At 44.7% G+C, this 25,327-nt stretch overlaps 1 protein-coding gene across 3 annotated transcripts in view; it reads right to left on the bottom strand.

Moving 5' to 3' along the window:
- SH3PXD2A (SH3 and PX domains 2A) overlaps positions 1 to 25,327 on the bottom strand; it is a 394,865-nt gene that overhangs the window by 220,865 nt on the left and 148,673 nt on the right. For all 3 annotated transcript variants that reach the window (XM_073354456.2, XM_073354459.2, XM_073354458.2), the window contains exons 4-5: positions 10,545 to 10,621; positions 220 to 311 (exon numbers count right to left, since the gene is read on the bottom strand). In XM_073354456.2, coding sequence (XP_073210557.1) covers positions 220 to 311; positions 10,545 to 10,621 — 169 coding nt within the window. The remainder of the gene's footprint in view (positions 1 to 219; positions 312 to 10,544; positions 10,622 to 25,327) is intronic.

Genomic DNA, 25,327 nt, shown 5'->3' with positions numbered 1-25,327 from the left:
ATGGAGGCAAGACTTGTGTTTGGGGTTGTTTGAACCCCGCAGCCCCACCCCCCATTCTGGCTTATTTTTACCTAATTACAAAGCCATTTCCCAGGTAGCATTTGAAAACTTAGAACGCTGTTCTCACATCCACTGGAAGTAATAAACCAGAATGACCTTTGGCTTCCTTCCATGCAAACAAAAGCACCGTGTGGTGCTGGAAATCAATATGACGCTTACTCTTTCGGAGGGTTAATGTCCTCTGGTCGAGCCTCAAAGAACCTAAAGACTTCATCACACTGTGAAATGTGAGGAGGAAGCCTGACGAGTGCCTGTAAAAGAAAGGAGGGAGGGGAGAGGAAAGTGTTTAGCGAAATCAAGTTTAGAAACTGATCCTTAAATATACAACCAAGAGGCAAGAAAGGGAACAATGCAAAATTCTGGATCCTGTCAGTAGAATGATAGAAGAGCAGAGGCAATAAACAAGAAAAGCATCATGCCAGGGTGCTTCCCTGAAAAGAAAGGGTGTGGCACGTGTTAGTGCAAATGGGTTATGTTGTGGCCTAAACAAGCAGAGGGGCTTGGGGATGGCTGGTTTGGTTTTGGACACATGGGGCAAAATTCTGCTCTCGCTCTTCATGTGCAAATCCATCCTACTTATAGTGTAAACTCTTCAGGGCAGGGACCGTCTCGTCATTGTGTTTGCACAGCTCCTAGAACAATGGGGCCATGGCCGCTAAGTATAAATACATAATAAAATAATAACAACAATAATAAATACGTAAACTACAAATTCAAAACTCACAAATATAGTGGAGTAATTTGCTCCATAAACCCTCTCCTTTATGGAGTATCAGTAGTGAACGCAGGACTTGCCAATGAGTTTCCTTGCAAGTTAACAGGAAAGAAAGTGATTAATTGGTTGGAAAGACAGGCAGAGAGGATTCTTCTGCAGTACAAAGGAGCCTTCACTGCAATGTATCCTGGCTAAGTACAGCATATTAATGCACTCTGTAAGGTACCGATATGCAGTGCACATTGCACTCAACAATAATAAATGCAACTTTTGGGATAACATCAATTATTTTTAAATCTATTGGAAACTAAGCACTCAAATAGATGAGACAAGCACATCACGTAAAAGCCAAAAATGTCTTAGGTATTTGCTCTCTAGGTTCCATGGCTTGGTTCTGTCAGAGAAGGTCAAATATTCATCTAAAATGTGAGAGGCAGCAGAGAAGAAAGAATCAGATCAGTGCTTCGATTTGCACATGATTCAGAGATTAACAGAGGGAAGTGAACAGCATAAGGGGAAGAGTGGGCTGGGATTAACCCTCTCCTTTGCTAAGGCACATTGGAAGTAGGCTACGTGAACAGTTAAATATAGACAAAGCTTCTTAGAGGCGTTGTAAACCTGTACAACAGAATGAAACTGCCTGGCTCTTAAGTCACTTGAAAATAGGGCAAAAGACCTGAACTCCCTTCCAGGCAATCTTGAAAGACAGATGAAAAATCACACTAGTACTAAATCATGGATATGGCTGGGTGAACTGGGTTTGACTAACCTCGCGATAGATCTGATTTATCTTAATCAGACACACATCTAAAACAAAAAGACATGGCAGTGCAATTCAGTTAGCTGTGTTGTTCTACATCTAACCAAACTTCTAAAAGCACTGGAATTTGTTTCCATATAATTGCAGTGGGGGAGGAACAGCTGAAAATTTAAAACTTAATGTCTTAATACTGCATTTCTGTCCCCTGAATTCTCCAGCTACAGTACATGTATCCCTGACTTGAAGAGGTCTGAAATTCAAATTCAAGTCTTCTTAAGAGTCTAGGGTTTTGCGTTATTCTGCTTGAGGCACATTATACGTAGGGGAATTATATAAATTGTGTGAGTTTTGTCCTCGTTGCATATAAACAAACACATCTATATGGCAAATCAGAACCATCATCCAGAAGACACAATTCCAGCCCAGGAACAGCAGTAACTGTAGAATTTTGAAATTGGATTCTACCCAATGGGGGAGGGAGAAGCATAAGAGTACAAGAAATGTCATTGGATTTCACAACACAATGAACATAATAAAGAAGACACATAAACACAAGATTAAAGCACATTTCATTCAACTTCAGTCTTCAAGCAGAAGGAGAGGTGACTTGATTTAGTGAACTGAGCAAGGGAATGGACTCCTGAGAGTTAGTGCTGTCTCTGCCACTGACTCCTTTTTGACCCTGGGCAAGTCACTTAACCTCTTTAGACCAAATTCAGAGGAGCTATGCAAACAGGCTGCCCATATTTGGAAGAGGGAGAGAAACATCTATTTTGCTGTGGTGCTGCAAGACTTAGTTATTTAATGTCTGTACTTTGTTTTGAAAAATTATTGTTGTTTATGGGCTTGACCTTGCGACCCTTGGAGTCAATAGTGCACCTTCCACAGACTTTAGTATTGCAGGACTGAGCAGGGTAAGCGCTAAGTATCATTAACAATAAACAGAAATCCCCAAGTGTCACTTGGTCCTGCAAGTCCAGAGTGGCGCTTTCCTGAAGGGACTGTCATACAGGACAACATTTTCAAACTTGGAGGTGTGATGGGGCACACCCCCATCCCAATCAGAAAAAGGCTAACGATGGCCTCTGGGCTGAACTGGTACTGGACAGACACAGCTGCAGAGCCTGCTCCATTTGAAGCAAATGAGCTTAAAAGGGAGTGTGTGTCACAGGAAGGGGTGGCAACCAGGAGAAAAGCTACTGCACACCACAGTCAGCTGACTCTTGTAACAGAGCCGCTGAGAGGAGGACAGCTTGTGAACCTCTGCTGCCCACAAAGACTCATCAGACCACATACAAGCTGTCCGCAGCCTGGCAGGTTTGAAGATAAGCCCTGACTGGGGGCCAAGCCATACCTCATCTTCAGAAACAAGCCAGATCTTTACACAGTCTTCTGAAACACTTTGAGACTGAGTGCCCCCATCATAAGAAGGATGGTGGGGGCGGGGGGGAGAGAAGGCGGAATGTATGAAAACGCCCAATGTAACCTAAAAGGAGCCCAGCCTATCACAGAGTGCCTAACACAAGGAACCTACATAAGTGGCTTTCAAGTCAATGGGAGCTGCTGCTGTGCAGCCTAACCATGGAAGTAGGACACGAGGTGGATTTTCAAATGGGCTAAGTGACTTAGGGGCGTAAGGCCCATTGACTTTCAATAGGATTTGTGCTCAAGTCATTTAGGTGCTTCTGAAAATCTCACTCCCAAATTTATGTCCCTATTTTGGGAAATCTTGGGTCATCCACAAAGAAAATCACTGGCCCTACCTACACTTAGGCGGGACATTTCAAAAGCACCTCAATGACTCTGGAGCACAAGCCCCACTGAAAGTCAGTTTCTGTTTTTGAAACTACAGCTCTGATCCTGCACTTGTTTTAACACCCAGAACGCCTACAGAAATCAGTAGGATTTGGGGATGCACAACGTCTGTAGGATCCGGACCCATGTAATAGCTCCTAGAAGACACTGCTGCTGGGAAATACTAATAGGGTGTGAAAGCTATGTGTAGATGGGGCTGCTGGGGCCTGGGAGGCTATAACAGCACTAGCCACACACTGTTCTGCCCCATACAGAGCTCCCTTAGGCAAACATACAATGCACCAACCATTAGCTACACAAGTCTAATGAGATTCAACACAGTTAACAAAGAGCATACTGAGGAGGCAATGTCACATTTAGATGGCAATAGGAAAGATTCCAACAGTTTGAAGAAGAGAGTAAGTCCCAGGGCAAAGATACAACAGAGCAAAGGAAGGACTGCAGGACAGGGTCAAGGAAAGGAGGGAGTTCAAGATAGGGAAAGAAAGAGAGGAAAACAGATGGCAAGGGGATGAAAACAAATGGGAAGTGGCAAGGAGTTGGAAATGGGGGTAAAATACATAATTAGAAGCAGCAATCATCCCAAACCGGTAAAGGATTTGCACAGGAAAGATGAAAGATAAAAATGCTAACACATGGAATTCAGTTTTTCACACTTGTAGAATAGTATCAGCAATAACATGTTTAACCGTGCTGAGTATTTAAAGCAGTAATGTGCAACTCATACCGCACACACATAGCCATATGCCTTCAGAAAAAGGTGTTTATGGCTTTATTTCAACATGCAATTTTCTCGGTAGAATGCAGTTTCCAGAGAAAACTCATAGAACAATAGCCAATATCAGAAAGCGTATTAGAAGTGATGCAACATTTGCCAGTTCACATCCAGTCAATCTTTAGTTATAAAGGCTTTTGGCAAATGTTACTATTTACATGGTGTCATCCGCTTGCATGGTGCTGTATGTTAGATGGAGTGTGTAAAACAAAGAACAGATCCATGCCCATGGGAGCTTATTGTCTGCCAGCACAGAAAGTGCAACTCAACATAATGCAAAAACCGCAAACGAACCACAGGATGGAGAGTGTGTGTTACGGCCAGAACGTGTCTGTATGTGTGTGAACATGAGCGTGGTTTTGTATACATATATGCATGTGTGTGTACAGACACATATACTTACAAATATACACACAGATGTGTATTACAGACATTGGTATACATGTGTGGGTATGTATGTATATACATGTATGAATACAAAGGCATATTATAGGTACAGCTGGTAGGGTTGCATATACTTAAGACTGCTCAGCACTTCCCATTAGAAGAGCCTGTTTTCAATTTCTTATAATTTTTCAATCTTAAATTGTTCAGGCTGAAATTTTCCATGCTGAGTGTCTGCCTTAGGCTGAATTTTTCTGGAAAGTTTCAGGAAAAAGAGTCCAGCTGTTTCTCAGAATTAGGTGGTGGTTTTGCCATGATAAAAAAAAGTGCTTACCGCTATTTCATTCAAAACTTCTACCGGCCCCATGTTTTAGAGCAGGGTCTTGGACTTTGGCAAGGTGGTTGCCCTTGTGCCAGGAATGTACCTTTTGCATCCCTGTGAAAATTCACCCAAATTTGTCCAAGCTACATGCCTCTGAAAAATTGCCATTGGCACATGCTCAGTAGAGACTTCTTAAAGTGTGGCAACTAAATTCTCCAGTGATTCCATCTTCACCAAGCATGCTCCATCCTTGCAGAGTTCCTAAATGCCAAATGTACTGCGTATGCACCATCCCCGTAAAGCCACTGAGCATGCTCCAATCTGGCACTCCAGGGGAGTGATCAGGACTTTCCTTGCAATTGCTGCTCCACACAATTACGTTTCTGTTTTTTCAGTGTGCTTTTTTAAAAGCTGAGAAAATTACACACAATAAAATTGCATGAAAAGAACATTAAAACAGCAAAGTCAAGAACTCATATGGTATGTATACTCATAAAAGACAGTAGTAGACCTAGTCTAAATTTTCTGATTTTTAAAAATTTTTGAAAAAAAAAACAGATAAATTTTGAATTTTTTCATGAAAATATGACACATTTTTGATCAGCGCTAATTATTATTAATTTTTCATTTGGTGCTCATTTGGTTCTGTAGTAGACACAAACATAAAGACTCATATGTGTAAGTCTTGGCAGAATCATGGCCTAAAAGACTGACATAGAGCAGAGAGGATGGACTGGGAAATCTAGAGGAAGGAAATTTTCTTTTTTTAATTATGATCTCACAACATGTGCAACAAGCAGGATCAAATTTTTCTCACTTGGAGCTGCTGGTATTCAGCCCCTCTGAAATCACCCACTTTTATTTAGGTGCGAAAATATGAGATTTAAGTCCTCAATTTGGAAAAGTACTTACTGCTTACTTAAACCCATTCCTAGTCAGGTCAGCACTCAAGCACGTACCTGTTAAGCATGTGCTTAAGTCAATGTGATTTATGCACGTGCTTAAGTGCTGTCCTGAACAAGAATGCTTTCCTAAATTGGCAACTCCAAGTCTGAAAATGTTGGTCTGAGTTTTTCAAAGGGGGTTGAACAAGGACAGCATGGTGGTTTTGTGAACCACAACTCAGAGGTCATTCCATGCATAAGGCACAGTATGTATTGGACACACGCTTACCAAGAGATGCATTTTGGCCATCAAAGTTTAGAAGTCTTATTAAATAAAATGCGCCCCCTCCCCCTGGCAGAGCAAGAATATGAAGTTGCTCTTTATTTTAAATTGGCAAAAGATCTTCAGATGCAAGAAGGAAACTGGTTCAGATGAGCCCACAGGCGCGTAATTCACACTAAAGTAGTTGAAAGTCTCTGTGTAAGAGGGAAATCATCCAGAGATATCAATTCCAGTGGGCAACAAATATTTACAGGCAGAGTTTGCCTGGTCTGTTAGATTACTTTCTAAATTAACCAGCAACACATTCAGAGTGCTGCAGTTTATGTTCAGAGATGAGAAAAAGCACTGAAAATATTCCCCTCTCTGCCCCTCTCCCCTTTTCACTGCTTCTTAAATGCTTCTTACTGCTGTGCCAAATATTGGCTTAATTATCACAGTGCAGCTATTTCCCTGAGCTGTAATAAAACAGTGAAATATCCAGAGTCCTTGGGAGGTCTCCTTGGTAGTGGGCAGGGTGGGAGTCCAGTGTTCTCAAGTTCATAAGGTATGCACTCTTGGGACTGACATAGTACATTTTACAGACCTCCCTGCGCTGCAACGGCTCCACACAAACGCTCAGACATGCTTTGTCTGGCTTTCATTGTTTCTGCATCTGTTGAAAAATATCAGACCCCACATCTCAAACGTGCAAACCCGCCCGCTCAGAAAGAGACAGCTTGCAAGCCCAAATGATAAAAACAAAAGAAGCTGCAGCATTCTTATCATGCGTTTGCCAGGGCCTTTCTGAACTTCTGCTTTCCAGGACAGGTGATATGGAGGAGTAAAGCTCATCTGGCAACAATCAGCCTGAACTCTGGGTCTGAGCCTGCCCTCCGGGTCTGAGCCTGCCCTCCTTACTCACGCTAGAAGTGCTACTGATTTCAGTGATGCGGCAGCTGCGAGCAGCCGACATAGAGCAAGGCACTTTGTCGTATTTATTGATTTTAATACCCCAGGTCAAAAGTCCTCCGTGACAGTTTCACGCAATCGCAACCCTACATCATCCCCTTTCAAGACTCAAGATTCAGTCGCATCCTAACTTTTAGTTCACAAAAGGTGAACTTCATCCCTGTCTGTGCTCCAACTGAATCCCATGTAAGCTATTTTGGGGGCTAAAGTGGGACTGAAGTAGTGCATAATTCTTTGCACAATGGAGGACTCATCTCAGTGAAATGTTTTGTTTTATGTCTCCATGTTTTATGTTGTTGCTGTGTAGTTTGGGATAACTTTTAAAATCAATACATGCAGTGAGAAAGGAAGAAAGATATAAAGGAGTTAACACTTTTGAAGTTGTGGGGCTAGATCCTAATTTCACTGAAGCCTGTGGAAAACATATGTATCAATAATTGCTGCTGGGGAGGAAATAGTTAATATTTGTTAACACTGTTTTATCCACAACCTCTTTCCCCTTCCCTGCATCAACTGTATGCTTCCTGGTTGTTATGCTCCTGATTCACAGCTGCCTAACATTCCCGGTCAATTTCATACTGGGGAATTCAAAGGTTGTGATTGGGCGAACATTCAGGATTACACAGATCATATACAAACCCCTTACACTGATAAAAATACTCCTGAAGTCTAGGTCTTAATAAGAACCAGGCATGAAATACTTGCCCCCACTGAAGTCACTGGCAACATTCTCATTGATTTCAAAGGGGCCAGGATTTTACCCCAGCTAGGACCTAACAAGAATCTCTCCTTCCCTCCCCTAACCTTTGTCCAAAAACTCTAATGAACTTTTGAGGCTCAAAATGTTTGCTTTTCATTATTATTTTCAAACACCTCTGGACTTCCATGGTCTGGAAGTGGAAGCTGTGAAACAACATAAGACAGCCATTCCTTGTATGAATGGAGGCAGGAAGTAGGAGGAAATTTTAAAAGAAAGCTGTTCTTGTGAGCTTTGTAGACTCAAAAAGTTCGGCAAAGGTGCTGGTTAAAATCTGTAAAGCCCTATGTGGTCTGGCACCCAGTTACTTCCTTGGGCCTCTATCCCTAGGTCCTGCTGTGGGATTCATGAACCACTGTGTTGCTGTCCTGCCAGCCAACAGACTGACTAACCACTGTGTCACTCTGCATCCGATGAAGTGAGCTGTAGCTCACGAAAGCTTATGCTCAAATAAATTGGTTAGTCTCTAAGGTGCCGCAAGTTCTCCTTTTCTTTTTGCGAATACAGACTAACACGGCTGCTACTCTGAAATGTGTCACTCTTGCTACCAGTGACTGGGGGAGATGGATCTAATGCAAGTGGCAGCGTTGATCTGGCTTAGCCTACGACTGTGTCTGGTGATCTTCAGGGCAGGGTGTAAGATGAACATTTCTGATCAAGCTTTTCAGTGACCTGCAGACTGTTTTAGTGGCAGGCTCTGCATATTTTAATGAATTTTGGTCATTTTTAGATTAATGTAAAAGACTGAGGCAAAGAGCACTGATTGATTAATCAACTGATTTATTAATCAATCAATAAATTAAATTAGCCTCTCTTTGGAGAAGCTTCCAAGCTTCCCCAAACTGAGCCATAGCTTGAAATTTGCCCATTAGTGATTCAAATCTGGTCTAGCATTAATGAGAAGCCTGCTGGAAATGAAGGAGGTTCGTTGTGCTCAACTAAAAGCTAGTGTCAGTCTGAATGGACTTCTCCATGAGAGAAAATACGTAATGAAAAGGATGGCTAGAGGCAGGGATAGCAATTATTAGGCCTGAAGTGCAACAGTCACTGTAATAGACTCCTCAGACATGACCGGTGATGTAACCCTAACCTGGGACTGGTATGTCTGCTTCTCAGACAATGGCGGCCCAGATAACCAGCTTCCAGTTCATCACGGTCAGAGGTCATGTCTGCACTCCCCGGCATAAACTACTGCCTTCTACATGGCATGCCTGTTTGGTGAACCCATGACATTATTTCTTACGGCATGTGTCTCATGCAGTTCCTTCCTGAACAAATAATGCTGGGAATACAGTACAAGCACACATTTTTAAAGATAGCTATTAGGCCACTATTCGTCAGACACTGCATTAATTGTTGCATAAAAAGCCTGATCTCATGAGATAAGACTTTTTTCCCCAGTTTTCTGGACTGGATGATTCAGATGACAAGGACTTCAATTTAGCAGAAAGTCTGCTCCCTTTCCACATGCCTCAGGCTCTATGGTCTCCAGTGATCTGCACCCAATTTGCATAAGCAAATACCTGATGGGAAGCATCTTTAGGAATATATATTTTTCTCCTCCGCCTGCCCATCTAGTTTTCTTAAAAAGGAAAAAAATCACAGGAAATAAAAGACGAAGTCTGGGTTTAGATTATGCACTTTGGTTGACATGACTGATCCCACCTTAAAACCAGCACACCAGTCTTGCTCAGAAATACCCTTTAATTTAGTGTCAGAAGATTAATTATGAACAAATCGCAAAATCAGGGATGGAAGAGGCAGACTAGGTCACCAAACCCACCCTCCACTTGTCAATGCACTGTTCCTCCCTGCAACGTATTTTCCAGGGCTTCACTCGTTATTGGAAACACAATTAGAAAAAGTAGTAAATCATTTATCTCTAGCTTCCTGCAAAGCAAAACCTGGTCTAATTGGAATATTATTGAACTGGTGGGCAGGTAGGACTTAGCAAATGTCATATTTACTACTCTGCTCCCCGCTCTGAATCACCCATCATGTGCACTAGGACAACTCTAGGGTTCAACTCCAGTGGATTTAATTGCTGACCACATCTCTTCGAAATGCTCTGAGAGGTGAAACTAGGTTCATGGCTTTTATACCATTGGCTAGGTGTTTCTGTGCCTGTGATGAGCCTGTTTCAGCCTGGGCACACATGGCTGCATCTTTTAGCTCAGGAGTCCTCAAGAGGGCTATCTTCAACTCTTTTGGGCTCCCTGGGCTGTGTTACCTCTGTCTGTAATGGTAAAACACAAGAGGATTCCTAACGCAGGAATTGTACCAGGACCAGACAGGCAGAGGAATTTTGTCTGGCAGAACCAGAGCTCAGACCAGAGTTTGAGGCTAAGATGAAGAGAGCTGTTTCGCACAGAATCCCTTATCTGATAGTAAGATTCTCGACATGTAATGTATGCTGGTGTTAAAGGTCTTCTTCAACACTGGACACACGGGGCACCATGCTGGTAAAAGAAGCTCCCTGAAGCAAAACTCTCCCATCTTTGGCACTATCTACAGTAGTTTTGTCTGAGGATCCTGTAGGTCAAAGGCTCCTCTGTGCTCAAGTACACTGCCCCCTCCTTACCTGCTGATGTTTTAGAAAGGGCAATTCTCAGTTCACCTTTTTCTTCTCCTTTTTCACTTCCTAATTTTTCCAAGCAGACCCTTCCTGGGGACAGGCTCTGCAAGTCTGATTTAGCCAGCTCAAACTCTCTAATGGCAACAGCGGGAGATTTCCAGCGCTGCACTGTCTGCTAGTCATGGGTATCTTTGATTGATCACCTGGCATAGTTGTCCATCCGTAATCCTACAATACTCATTCTTCTGTGAAGATAAAGTTCTTACCCTGCAATATTCGTCAATGGGCTTCAGTCTCTTCACAGCTACATCTCGAATATGACTCCTCCGGAACAGGATTTTACCTGCAAAGGGAATACATAAAGAGAGAGGTTTAGGAATATGGGTGGGACTATGGTATAATATGATAGCATGGAGTGGAAACATGGTCTAGTGCCCCATGCAGAAGACAAAGTGTCAGAAGATTTGGGTTCCACTCTTTGCTCAGCCACAAATTTGCTGCACTGACCTCGGCCAAGGCCAAGTCTACACTACAAACTTACACCAGTATAACAATGTCACTCAGGGGTGTGAAAAATCCACACCCCTGAGTGCCACAGTTATACCGACCTAATCTCAGGTGTAGACAGCGGTATGTCGATCGGAAAGTGTCTTCTGCCTCTTGCAGAGGTGGATTAACTACGCCAATGGGAGAAACTCTTCCGTCAGCATAGTAGCATCTTCACTGAAGTGCTACAGTGAAAATGCCAAAAATATTACAAATATTCCTTTCTAAGATTCCTCAAAGAGTCACAGTTGGTCTCTGCTTCCCCCTTTGCTCCAGAGAAGAAGCAAGCAGTTCCAGCTGTATACCTGGAACGACTTAGTTCCCCCTTTGCAACAGCGCAGCTGCGAGGGCCAGCGCAGTGGGTGAGAGCAGGGCGACAGTGGCGGATTAACACACGGGCTTACTGGGCCCGGGGCAATTTGGGGGCCCCTGCAGGGAAACCGGAACCTGTGTAGAAGTGGGGAGGGAGGGGCGGGGGCCCACCAGCACTGGAACTGTGGCCCTGCCCCTTGAGGCCCCACCCCCGGCCAGGCCAGAAGCTAGAACTGGGCCATGGTAAGAACCATCCAGCAAGCCTGGGTTGCTGTGCGGAGCCCTGGACCTTCCACCTGCCCTTCGCTGGGGGCCGAGGAGCAGCCTTATCACTTTATCAGCTCCCCCACCACAAAGTGCAGCCCCTGCTGTCATTGATCCACACCTGCCCAAGGCTACTATGCCCATTTTAAAAGTGGGGGGCCATGGCCCCTGTGGTTCCCCCAGTTCCAGCATCCCTGGGCCACCAGCGTGTAGGGGGCCAAATGTTCTTTGTGCCCATGGCCCCAATAAATCTTAATCTGCCTCTGCAGGTCGGAACCAAGGTTCCACCCCCTCCCCACTCCTACCCACCTATTCTCTGCCCACAGCAGCTACTCTCCCCTCCCTACAGACTGCAAATGCAGGTAACTCACGCAGAAATCAATAGAGAGCAAACAAACGGTAACTCAACAGGCAAGCGGTACATTCAACTGTATCTTCTATAATCTCAGCCATGACACTGTATTTTTTTTTAAGTGAAAAAAAAAAACAATCCTGATGTTTTTAGTGGATAAAATTTCTGCAAGCAAGTGAAGCTTAAATAAATTGCTGGGTTTTGTGTTAAACTGATAAAACCAGAATTTATCGAGATGCTCTAGGAAAATGAGTTTCCCACAGAAAAAGATGTCATGGAGTTGGTATTTTTTGGCTTGAAAGGAATATATTTTCGCATCCTTTTTTGGTGTTTTTCTTCCTTTTTTCTCTCATGTTGAATTTTTTTTTAAAACACATTGAAACAAGAATAAATTATACATTCTTGTTGTAGAACGTATTTAGTCCATCAAGCTTCCATGTCAGACATAAACTGGTCTTTTCACCAACCTCTGCCGCAAACTTATTCCCACTGGACAATGGAGAAATGAAGGACAGTGGTTCACAGATGATAGGATAGGCAAAATGAGGAGGAAAGGGAATCTGAGCCAAAACCTAAATTCCAGAATTTCCTTTGGCCAAGCTTATAGCACCTGAGAAGTTGAACAGGACCATGCACCTTAACAGCTGGGAGGAGGTAAAATCCATCAGGACGCTCCCACTTTTTCCCTGTTTCCTCCCAAACTATCAGTCTCAAAGACCTTAACAGCATGGTTAGTTTCGTTCCAGCCAAGGAAAAGTGGATACATCACCCCCCAGGAACTAAAAACACATGGTTCTCATTAATCTTGACACGTCTTGCAGGGAAAATTTGTTCTTAATAATGTAGATGTCCACCCCATGAGATTCTACTGTTCTAGAATGACACCGTGGCACAACTTTATGATGCAGTGCCATGCTGTGACAAGGCCCAAGGGACACTGGAGAATCTTCACTCATCCTGAAAGCTAACGTTGTCAATGCTAAGTCATTTAGCAAAATAATTGTTCTGCTGGCATGTGGGGTCCTAGGTTGTGTCCTTTGCCCTGTCACTGACTTGCTGTGTGACACCAAGCAAATCACAACCTTATTGTTTCAGTTTTCCCATCTGTAAAATGGGAACAACAACATGTATTTGCGAGACTTTGTTATTATAAAACCCTCCATGAGGCTCAAATGAAAGGTGCCAGAGGATGCAATTATTATACCTCCTTTTTTAAAAAAAACCTAATAATGGAGAATAAAATAGCTCCTTTCTCAGCATTATAAAAGTGTTGGTGTGGGCAAACTTTTCATTTCTTTGTGAATTTTATAAATGTGCTGTAAAGAGTAAGCAAACCTCCAGCTTTCCTGTTTTCAGTCCAAGCCACAAACTGAAAGCCAGAGTGGTGACCATATAAAAACATAAAGGAACCAAAGACTTAAACACATTAAAGATCTCTTGTAAATGTAATTCAGCTTTGCTAAAAGCGTTTACAGGGATGCCCGGTCACTGCCAACATCTTCAAAGTAATGTAATAAATGAAAGACTGGAGCATAAGGAACAAGATAAATATAGTAAGGAAGGTTATATTAAACACAGAGTACAAAAAAGACCCCCAAAATATGATGAGTCTTAATTCATTCCTTAAATGGAGATGGAAAACGTCAAGATGATCACAGTGCTAATATGAAACAAACCCCAGAAGGTGCTTTAATTTTTTCTCCCAGGTTCTCTCTATGCAGAAAGTGCCATTAGAAAACACCAATATCAGTAGTTAGCAAAGGTTAGAACTGGGTTATAGGCCTGCCTTCCTGGTTACCCAGTACCAAAAGAGTATGAGGATAGGAATATTCGATTATGGAGCATTCTGAATAGTACTAGCATCACGGAGGGCTATGCCGGGCCTTTCAGTACAGCAGCCATGCTAGGGAAGGGAGCAGAAGAGACAGAGATCTCAGCAAGATTGACCAACCACTCAGGCCCCGAGTTCAGAGGTGTGAAGTGACTGAGAAAGTGGGCTCCTAACCCCAAAGATCTTGGGAATCCTTGGGGAAAGGGAGGCCCAGCTCTGAGGGTGCAGAGGCATCTCTAGGGAGATACATCTTCTGCAGGTGCCTTGCCGGCCCCTCGCCGGCCCCTCTTCTTCAGGTAGAATGCTCCTGCCTGCAGAAGCCATGCTGCTACCTGAGAATCCCTCTAGGACTGAGCAGTAGCAGCTGTGAGAAGATAGGGCATTTCCAGTGAGAGTTAATGGTGTTTTCCCTGTTCTTCTCCCCTTGCACCTCGACCCTCATTCCCAAGATCCTGGGGACCCATGAGGTCAGGGAAGGGGGGAGAATGATGCAGCACAGCTGGAACCTTCCCCCTTCTATGCACCCCAAGAGCAGGTACAGTGGATCTATGCTCACACAACCAGTGGGGATGCTCTGGCCCTAAGACCGGTATGGACAGTCTAATGAAGAGGCTTGACTCGTGTGACAATTCTGGTAATCCAGTGATCACATGGACAAATAAGCAAGAAACAAAAAGGTGAGCAATTGGGCCAGGCAAAGCCCTAAGAGATTGGTGAGTCCCAAGGCAGGACTGAGGGCCATGGATAAGCCTCTAGCAAACTGCCAGGGACATGAGGCGACTTTTGTTAGGAGGTGGTAGACAGAGGGGTTTGGTCATATGCAAATCACTTATTTTTTGGTAGTTTTCAGCATCAATAAATAAAGCCTCGGCTTAAATGCGAGTACATATGGTATATATTTCCTCTCAATGAGAAACAGAATTTTACTGCAGCTCTTCTAAATCTGTCCACGGGAATCACACCCCCATTTTACAGAATAGTAAACAGCTTATGACTCTTACTACAGCCCTGCTAGGTAGTGAATGATAAGCCTGTCTCCGTCTCACATGGTAGCTTAGAAGCTGACTGCACTGTACTGGGCAAGTATTTCATTCACAGATGTCCCAGACTTGGACAGGACCATGGAAGATCTGGAAGATGCATTAAAATTGACTCCTAGGATTGGTACGATGGGGAAACCGTGGGGGGGATGTGTCATTTGCAGGCCCCATACAGCTGCAGCAGTTCAGTATTATGCCTGGGTTACTTGGTGCAGACATTTCAGTGAAGAAACAGAGTCCTCAGAATGGTCTGGTGCATTTCAAAGTGTCTGAAAGGGGAAATGTAAGGTTTGTGTTCGAATTTCTGAGCATTTGTTGTTATCATCATGAAAGAAACAACATGGATGTCACCTCCTTGGGGGTGTGATATGTAATGAGTTCTTGATTTTAAAGACACCACACAACCACACACACCCTAGGAAATTACATCAACACACACTATGTTAAAGGAAGATTATTTAGGTGGTAAAGTCAAGCACTCAAAAGTTAAGAAATCCCAGGTTTATGGTTGCACATGTAACCTTGAGTATTCTCCTCCTGGGCATGTGTAGTCTTTAATTACATGACCACATACTGGTTTTTTCCACAGGACCTCTGCCCTATTCGGTGCACCACATTGATGTTCAAGGAGACACAAGAAAAGTTTGCATTTCCTGACTTGTATAACCTTAATAATGTTCTTTTAATACAGTTTTTGCCCTGTGTAACATTGTACTTTGGGTATCGTGGACTTTCATACATGCCATGTAAATCAGTGGCAGATGGCGGACCAGAAACAGACAGGGTAGGGGCTCGAGGCATTCATAGGAGTCCCATATGGCCCTGCTCTGATTGGTAATACAACAGTACTAAAGTAAGTGGCAGCAATACTAAAGAAAGGCCAACATGATGTATACAAAGTTGTATACCCCAGGAGTATATGGTTCATCTGCTTATCACACTGAACCAGTCCACATTAGGATGAGATTTAATGTTCCATTTACTGGTTCCCATAGCTGCAAAGTTAAACACTTCGGGCCCAGACCAGCCATTAGTAGCACTGTGGAGACTAGCATGGAGAGGGAATCCACAGTATATCAAAACCAGAAAGGCAGGGCTGAGCGAGAGAGGAAGCATTTCAGCCCAAAACAACTTACAAGGGGTGCTGAAAAATTTAAACAGACATTGCTGTTTAAATAGGAAACGTGCAGTATGCAACCCCTGCTATTGCAATGAATCCCACCCAGCTAGCACGCTGTCACACCACAACTGCAACAAAAAAACGATGCAAAATGCCTGCAGATTTTCACATACCTCCAAGAGAAAAGTGTTTTCAATCACTTTTTCCCCTGGGAGATAAATATAAATCCACAATCTATCTGATGCCACCAACACACGCTATATAGTTTTATACTGTGTAGGGCTTATAGAGTTTGACTTTCCTTTTATGTTATTGAAGGTACTTTTGCCACATCTTTTGATGATAGATCTAAGGACACTGATTGTTCCATACAAGGAACTTTTTCTTGATGGCACCTTCACAAGGGAGGGAGTAGTTAGGCCCAGCGCACTATATATCGAACACAAAGGAAATTAGTGCTTACTCTGTGTTGTGTGTGTCACGTTTTAGCCCAAGCAGAGCCACAAAACTTCAGAGAATCTTATATGAAACTTACCATACAATAAAGATGTATCCTAAGCAGCTAGTGTGATATTTAGGGGTATGTTAAAAATAATGTAATATTTCATGATTTATGCTTAAAATAACTTGGGCTGCGGCCAACTTCAGAATCTGCAGCTGCGGAGGTCAAGTCTGTTGCTGCCTCCTAAAAGCATGCAATCCACCTTGCTTTTGTTCTCTCTCTCTCTCTCGCACACGCACACATGCATGCACTGTTGGTCCTTTCTTTCTTTTACCTCTGGGAGGAGTTGGGAGATAAAATGTATCAGTATGATGCATTCAATCTAAGGTCATCTTCTCAGAGTGAATTCATTCAATATGGTATATCCACTTCTCTTCTCAGTTACAGTGCAGCAGTGGAAAGGAGACAAAAATGTGGCCCTAACATTGCCACAGCATCTCCTCCTTAGCTTCACAGCTTCCCCCATGGTAACTGAAACCTTCTTTGGGACGAACGTATTTTATTTTTATGAAGGCTCTTATTCCATCTATATCTGTTTTCATTATGTTTATGCACTGAAGAAACACAGACAGGCAACTGGTTTTGAGACACAAACTTCCTTTACACCCCCTCACCCTTTTCAAACCATGACATTCCCCCTAAAGCCCTGCAGGCAAACACTCAAGCATCTGTTCCCAACTGGCCATTAAGTAAACAGAGCGTTTGAACCCACAATGGCATCCTTGAGATGAAAAAGACACAAAGGAGCTAACGTTTTGGGGGCAGAAGAGTGATTTCACGCTTCTCAAGGAAGCACATGCTATTATCAGTGAGATGCATAGAGGGAGGCAGCCACTAATCTTGCAATCCAGATACAGCATCGTCTCACTTTTACATGAGACATCCTGGCCTCAGTGGATTTCATTGATGACTTCCTGGAGTCAACCAACCAGTGATGGGGTCCCAACAGGGACAGCATTCACTCCTGACAAAGAAAGGAGGGAAGGAAGTTTCACATATGTCCCTCTGGTGGAAGGGGGGGGGGGGAGGTAGAGTGGAGACAGTAGGAACATCTCATGGAGTCAGAGTTTTTGCCTGAGCTCAGCTGTCAAAACTGCTGCAGCTGATAAGTGCTTTCAACAGTCAGTGGGAATTACTAGTGAGGGTGACAGAGGGTTCTGAAGACAGTTTGGGCAGCCAAAAAACCAGCGTCAACAAAGCACAAACACTAATAATCCTAGAGCTAGATAGAGCATGTCAGAATCAGTCTGTCTGTGCACGTGGATCCTGCACGCAAGCTGCAACGTCAAAGCAAATCATCGAGAAGTACTAAATAAAGCATGGGAAACACAGAGTGTAAGTTGATTATAAAAAAACATGCCCCATAGAGAAACCTTCCTCTTCTAAAAGGGAATATCTTCTCCAATGGAGAGCCAGAGAAAGCAGGGAAGCATGGCTGAGTGATCTGAGTGCAGGACTGAGGGCAAGGAACTCCAGAGCTCCAAGTTCTACTCTCACACTGACCCCACTTTGTGCGGTAGACAGGGCCAGTTACTTAGCCTCTCTGCATATCAGGCTCAGCTCTACATGGTTTAGTTATTATTTGTATGGCGCTTTGTAATGGTTAGCCACTCATTATTCATTTTAGAATTTATCTAACTGGCATCACCCAAAGAACCATACATTTCTGGAAACTCCTCTAAAGTCGTTACTCCAGCTACAACTCTTTGCCGTCCCTCCAAGGCAATAGCCTATCCATATCAGGAACAGTTGTGAAGACAAATAACACAGAGCACAAATCAGACCGGTGTGTGGCATAAAGCTCCCCTTGGTACTCCACTGCTGCAGGGCTGCTCGCTGCATGCTGGCCCCTACACTAACTCCATATCACCAGAGAACCATCCTTTCGCTAGGGTGATCCTCCTGGGCTGGTTCCGCAGCTTCACTGCCAGGATATGCTGCAGTGGAGGACAGCATCCACTCCACGCCAGAGGAGCTCAACTTTCACATGATCACAAGTCCCCAGATTCCTTCAAGAGAGCTGAAGCAGCTCATCACACAAGGGAGCCCAAGGGATGCAGAAGTGTTCACTTTCTTAGAGCCGATGGTAACATGACTGGAGTTTTCTTTTGTCGGGTTCTTTTTTGCTCCTGTGGGGGCCTGGGCAATTCTATGCTCTGCTCAACACCAGGAACATCATCTCTTCCTCATTCTCCCTCACACATAAACACGCATGCACACACGCAAACTTTTCTTAAGAGGCTCCAGGGACATCTGCCCTATCGCAAATAAACTACCTTAAAGACAAAGGAAAACTACTTTCAAGACAAGGCTGCTAGGCATAAGGTCATTCGCACCATGAGGGGAAAGGGAAGGCAAGTTGGGCAATTTGAGGCCTTAATGAAATCTCTTTCTGGCATGTGCTTCTCGCCTAAGATGAGGCTAGAAAGGTATGTTGCGTTGTAGCCAGTGTCTCGTCTGACATTCTCTAAAACAATCCATTTCCAAACATCAAGGCATGGTAGACAAACGTGGAAATCACTGGGGTTTAAAACCCAGTCACACTGGCAAGATCTAATCATCAACACCACAAGGGAAAATATCTTTGAATGTGCCCTACCACACGCTGAAACAACCAGCTTCTCTCCTTTGTCAGGTCATATGAAAGTCCTGCTTTCATCAGTACACCATGATTCCTATTACACAATCAGTATTTGCCAACAGGTACCACAACAGTGGCATCTGAGATACTGCAGCTTTTCCTGTACTGAGGACAGGAAATGCCCACAGTGTGGTTCCTCACAGTAAGTGCTGACTTTCTAATGAGGACCAGAACACTCATCAATTGTCTTCAAAGCTTCTGTTAGGCACAGTGAGCTCTTTGTCATTATGCTGCATCTAACTATGAACCAAGTTCCATCACACTCAGTTGGGGCTTGATCCAAAGCCCATTTAAGTCAATTGAAGCCTTTCCATTGACTTGATGGCAGGTCCTCGATGAGTCCAAGCTGCATTTGTTGAAATGCAGACCCAGTGGCCTGACAGGACCAGACCTATACAAATATTATCATTGGATAGGATGTTTTTCCCACTGCCTGTGTGTCTCATCCCCTTCAGATTTACCATCAACAGTGAAGTTAGTCTGACACCCACAAGTCAGAGACACTACCTCATAGTCAATGGGCCAGTGCCAACAAGGCTGTGAAAGAATCTTTGAGCAATGTCCACTGAGGTTGATGGCCCCTGTGGCAAGGTCACTCAGTGGAGACTGGTTTGGTTAACAACATCTTTTCCAGTGTAGTTTGGCAATGGTACATGCATAGTAAAATTCTGGCCACATCCTTTGGCAGGATTGGCAATAATGTGGCTAAAGAGACTCCACCCTAGAGTTGGTGGAGCACAGGAGGTGTGAATGATAATATTTCCACTCCCAAGGCATAAATCTTAAAGTACTTAACTAACACAGTTCAGCCTCACAACAACCCAATGCTAGAGGTAAATATTCTTAAAGATGAATTACAGGTGGGAACTGAGGGGCAGGGACGTGAAGTAACTTTGTAAGGTTACAAAATGAGTAAATAGCAGGGCTCGGAACAGAACCCAGGATTCTCAACACCAGTCCTTCACTCTACCCCTAGACCACGGGGCCTGCCTGAAGGAGAAAGAAACACTGTGCAGATCTACCTTACATTGGCATTCAGTTTATGAAGAAAAGACCCTTCTTTTTAGTAATAGTTTTACTCTAATCAAAAGCAAGCTCTCCGATTTTTGCCATAAATTAGGTTGGATCATCCTCTAGGGAAGAGCAAAATTAGGTCATCTGTGAGGCACACATGCGAAGATCAATCCAATTCAGCAGCAATGTTGGCAGCAACGTAGCTCCTCAGCGCAGTTATGGTATTTGGGAGGCGGCAATTACAGCATGAATTTAAACAAACAAACAACTGGGTGGCAAGCATAACTGGGCAACTGTGCTCGTCAAGCCCTGGGAATCAATAAAAAGCAAGGAGTTCAGCAAAACATTTGAGCTGTGCAAATATCCATACAAAGCTGTGTCCAGAAATGTAAATGCCATGCGTTTTATGAAACAGAGGTCTCTATTTTATCTTTTAAAGGAAAGTGCTGTCCCCAGAGCGTCTTCCACATTCAGCCTCTGATCATGGCCAAGCCTGAGTTTCAGTGCAACTAGAAAGATATGTTAGCAAACTATTAACCAGTTCACCTACTACGGCCAACTAAGCCCTGGTCTACACTATGGTGTTAGGTCGAATTTAGCCGCGTTAGGTCGATTTTAAAATGAATGTGTCCACACAACCAAACCCGTTCCGTCGACTTAAAGAGCTCTTAAAATTGACTTCTGTACTCCTCCCCGGCGAGGGGAGTAGTGCTAAAATCAACATGGCATTCCTGGGTCGAATTTGGGGTAGCGTGGACACAAATCGATGGTATTGGCCTCCGGGAGCTATTCCAGAGTGCTCCATTGTGACCACTCTGGACCGCACTTTGAACTCCGATGCACTAGCCAGGTACGCAGGAAAAGCCCCGGGAACCTTTGAATTTCATTTCCTGTTTGGTCAGTGTGGCGAACTCAGCAGCACAGGTGACCATGCAGTCCCCACAGAATCGCAAACGAGCTCCAGCATGGACCAAAAGGGAGACACTGGATCTGATCGCTGTACAGGGAGAAGCATCTGTGCAGGCAGAACTCCGATCAAAAAGAAGAAATGCAAATATATTTGCCAAAATCTCACAGGGCATGTTGGAGAGAGACTACAACAGGGACATACAGCAGTACCGCATGAAAGTTAAGGAGCTGAGGCAAGCCTACCAAAAGACAAAGGAGGCAAACGGTTGCTCTGGGTCAGAGCCCCACACATGCTGCTTCTATGATCAGCTGCATGCCACTCTAGGAGAGGACCCTACCACTACCACTGTCCATGGACACCTGCAAGGAGGGAGTCTCACGCAAGAGGGAGGAGGATTTTGTGGATGAGGAAGAGGAGGAGGAGGAGAATGCGCAGCAAGCAAGCGGTGAATCCGTTCTCCCCGACAGCCAGGACCGTTTCATCACCCTGGAGCCAATACCCTCTCAAGGCGGGATCCCTGACCCTGAAGCTGGAGAAGGCACCTCTGGCGAGTGCACATTTGTAACTACAGTACAGGGTTTAAAAGCAACAGTGTTTAATGTTTGATTTGCCCTGAAGAATTGGGATCCATTCGCGGCCAGTACAGCTGCTGGAAAAGTCTGTTCACATGTCTGGGGATGGAGCGTGAATCCTCCAGACATCTCCATGAAGCTCTCCTGGAGGTACTCTGAAAGTATTCTGGGATCATTGCAGCACAAAGCATGGCAGTGAATGGTCCTGGGTTTTGGTCACGTTCAAGCAACATTTGGTCTTATATCTTTCTGTGTTAGCCTGGGAGAGTGATATCATTCATGGTCACCTGGTTGAAATAGAGGAATTTTTGTAAGGGAATAGTAAAAGGATCCCGTTCATTCTGGGCTGTTTGCGTTTGGCTAAAAGGGATCATCCCGGAGAAAAGCCATGTGGTGGGGTGAGGGGAGGTGTGTGCTGTACATCCACCCGAAAACCGCAACCCCTCCTTTTAAATGTGAAACCCAACCCATTGCTTGCTATGGGAAAGGATGGCGCTTCAGTTTAAAACCATTCCCACGTGTTATGCATAAGAAGCCAACCTCGCATACCCTTTGCCTTACCATGGCTGTATGGAAACCGAATTCTGTTGCCCAGCCGTGTGCAATGTGTCACCATACCAGCAGGCGCTCAATATAAAAGGCAAAATGCGACTTTGTACCTAAAGCACATATGCTGCCTGCTGTGAATTGCTTGATTCACTGTGAAAGAGTCTTCCTTTTGTTCTTAGAAAGGTATCATCTTAAATTTTACTCTCCTTTTTTATCTCCCCCCAGGTGCAAATGTTTCTAGGCTCCCCCTATCTTCTCCATCCCTGAGGTTATTGCAGATTAGAAGGCGAAAAAAACACCCTCGTGATGACATGTTTTCCAAGGGCATACAGTCCTCCCGCACTGATAGGGCACAGCTGAATGCATGGAGGCATTCAGTGTTAGAGACTACGAAAGCATTAAGTGAGCACGAAGAGCAGAGGCAGGAATGCAAAGAGCGGAGGCAGGAGGCAATCCTAAGGCTAATGGGGGAGCAAACGGATATGATGAAGCACCTGATGCAGCTGCAGGAAAGCCAACAAGAGCACAGACCCCCACTGCATCCATTGTACAACCATCTGACCTCCTCGCCAAGTTCCATATCCTCCTCACCCAGATGCCCAAGAACGCGGGGTGTGGGGGGAGGGGAGGCTCCAGGCACTCAGCCACTCCACTCCAGAGGATGGCCCAAGCAACAGAAGGCTGTCATTCACACAGTTTGATTTGTAGTGTGGCTACAATAAGCAATGTGGCCTTGTCCTTCCCTCCTCCCCCACCCCACCCCACCCAGGCTACCTTGTCAGTTATCTCCCTTTTTTTTTTTTAATTAATAAAGAAAGAATACATGGTTTCAAAATGTTGCCAGCACCCAGTGCCGAAAGGCAAAACAACAGCAGGGGCTCGTTACCCGGTGTGCTTCACTCAATAATCACAACGGGGTGGAGAAGCAGAGAAGTTTATTTGCAGCTACAAACAAGGTACAGGGAGAATAGAATCTCAAATCCTGCACACCAGAGCAGGTCATTACACACACTTTTATATTTTTTAATACTATTGCACTACACATCAGCCAATTAAAACTTTGCACAAATACTCTGCCTTTTTTATATGGGTTACAACAATGTTTATTTTTTGCAACCTCTAACAAGCATTTCTAGCAACTTAAACAACCAGCACATTTTGTCTGGCCTTGTAACTATCTCCTATTATCTTTAACTTGGCATCAGCAAACCTTACACTATAAGGCATTATCTGCGGCTGCAACATTGTTTTAAAAGCAAAAAAAGCTTACTCAAACCAGCCAGGCCTGAATTCTATTAAGGGCGGTTGAGAAGAAGCCCTTAGGCCTTCAGCAGGGAGAACGATGTTTCGACCTTTATTTCGAAGGGGGGAGGGTGGTTGGCTTACAGGGAATTAAAATCAACAAAGGGGGCGGGTTTGCATCAAGGAGAAATACACACAACTGTCACACGGAAGCCTGGCCAGTCAAGAAACTGGTTGTCAAAGCCTCTCTGATGTGCAGTGCGCCTTGCTGTGCTCTTCTAATCGCCCTGGTGTCTGGCTGCTCAAAATCGGACGCCAGGTAATTTGCCTCAACCTCCCACCCCACCATAAATGTCTCCCCCTTACTGTCACAGATATTATGAAGCACACAGCAAGCAGCAATAACAATGGGAATGTTGGTTGCACTGAAGTCTGACCTAGTCAGCAGACAGCACTAGTGAGCTTTTAAACGTCCAAAGGCACATTCTACCACCATTCTGCACTTGCTTAGCCTATAGTTGAACTGCTCCTTACTAGTGTCCAGGCTGCCTGTGTACGGCTTCATGAGCCATGGGAGCAAGGGGTAGGCTGGGTCCCCAAGGATAGCTATTGGCATTTCAACATCCCCAATGGCAATTTTCTGATCTGGGAAGTAAGTCCCTTCTTGCAGCTGCTTGAACAGCCCAGAGTTCCTAAAAATGCAAGCATCATGCACTTTCCGGCTATCCCACATTGATGCCGGTGAAATGTCCCTTGTGACCCACCAGTGCTTGCAGCACCATTGAGAAGTACCCCTTGAGGTTTACGTACTGGTTGGCAAGGTGGTCCAGTGCCAAGGTAGGGATATGCATTCCATCTATCGCCCCACCACAGTTAGGGAATCCCATTGCAGCAAAGTCATCCACTATGACCTGCACATTTCCCAGAGTCACTACCCTTGATAACAGAATGTCAATGATTGCATTGGCTACTTGGATCACAGCAGCCCCCACAGTAGATTTGCCCACTCCAAATTGATTCCTGACTGACCGGTAGCAGTCAGGCGCAGCAAGCTTCCACAGGGCTATCACCACTCACTTCTCAACTGTCAGGGCAGGTCTCATCTTGGTATTCCTGCTCTTCAGGGTGGGGGAAAACAACTCACAGAGTTCCAGGAAAGTGCCCTTACGCATGCGAAAGTTTCGCAGCCACTGTGAATCATCCCATACCTGCAACACTATGCAACAACCAGTCTGTGCTTGTTTGCCAGGCCCAGAATCAGCATTCCACTGTATCAACCGGCCCCACTGCCACCATGATGTCCCAATTGCCACAGCCTGTGCTTTCAGGAAAGTCTCTGTCCATGTCCTCATCAAAATCATCTTCGTGCTGGCACCTCTTAGCCCGGTACTGCATATACTCCGGATAATGCGCGAGGTGTTTACAATGCTCACAACAGCAGCGGTGAACTGAGCGGGCTCCATGCTTGCCGTTGTATGGCGTCTGCAGGAGAGCAGAGTTGCAGCAGAAGCGGTGGAGGACGACGGATGCCACGAGAATAGATATTTATACAGAACGACAAGAGGACCTGCAAGGTAGATTCATGGCACCAGGAGAGCAGAGTTGCAGTGGAAGCAATGGATGATGACGGTCAGCAGTCGTACTGCACTGTCTGCTGACAGCAGCACCCAGGACACAACAGCAGCGGTGACAGTGAGCTGAGCTGAGTGGGTTCCATGCTTGCCGTGGTATGGCGTTTGCACGGAAAAAAGGCATGAAACAATTGTCTGCCGTTGCTTTCACGGAGGGAGGGGCGACTGATGACATGTGCCCAAAACCACCCGGGACAATGTTTTTGCCCCATCAGGCACTGGGAGCTTAATCCAGAATTCCAATGGGCGGCGGAGACTGCAGGAACTGTGGGATAGCTACCCACAGTGCACTGCTCCATAAGTCGATGCTAGCCACGGGAGTGAGGATGCACTCCACCGACTTAATGTGCTTAGTGTGGACATACGCAATCGACTGTATAAAATCGATTTCTAAAAATCGACTTCTATAAAACCGACCTAATTTCACAGTGTACACATACCCTAAGACGAAATCTGGGGACCATTTCTGGAACAACGCACTTTGTGTCTATGTTACTGCCTCTGACGCCGAGGTCTGCTTGTG

This window comes from Lepidochelys kempii, chromosome 7 (genome assembly GCF_965140285.1).
Source record: "Lepidochelys kempii isolate rLepKem1 chromosome 7, rLepKem1.hap1, whole genome shotgun sequence".
Taxonomy (NCBI): domain Eukaryota; kingdom Metazoa; phylum Chordata; order Testudines; family Cheloniidae; genus Lepidochelys; species Lepidochelys kempii.
This window is presented reverse-complemented; position numbering and strand designations above follow the sequence as displayed.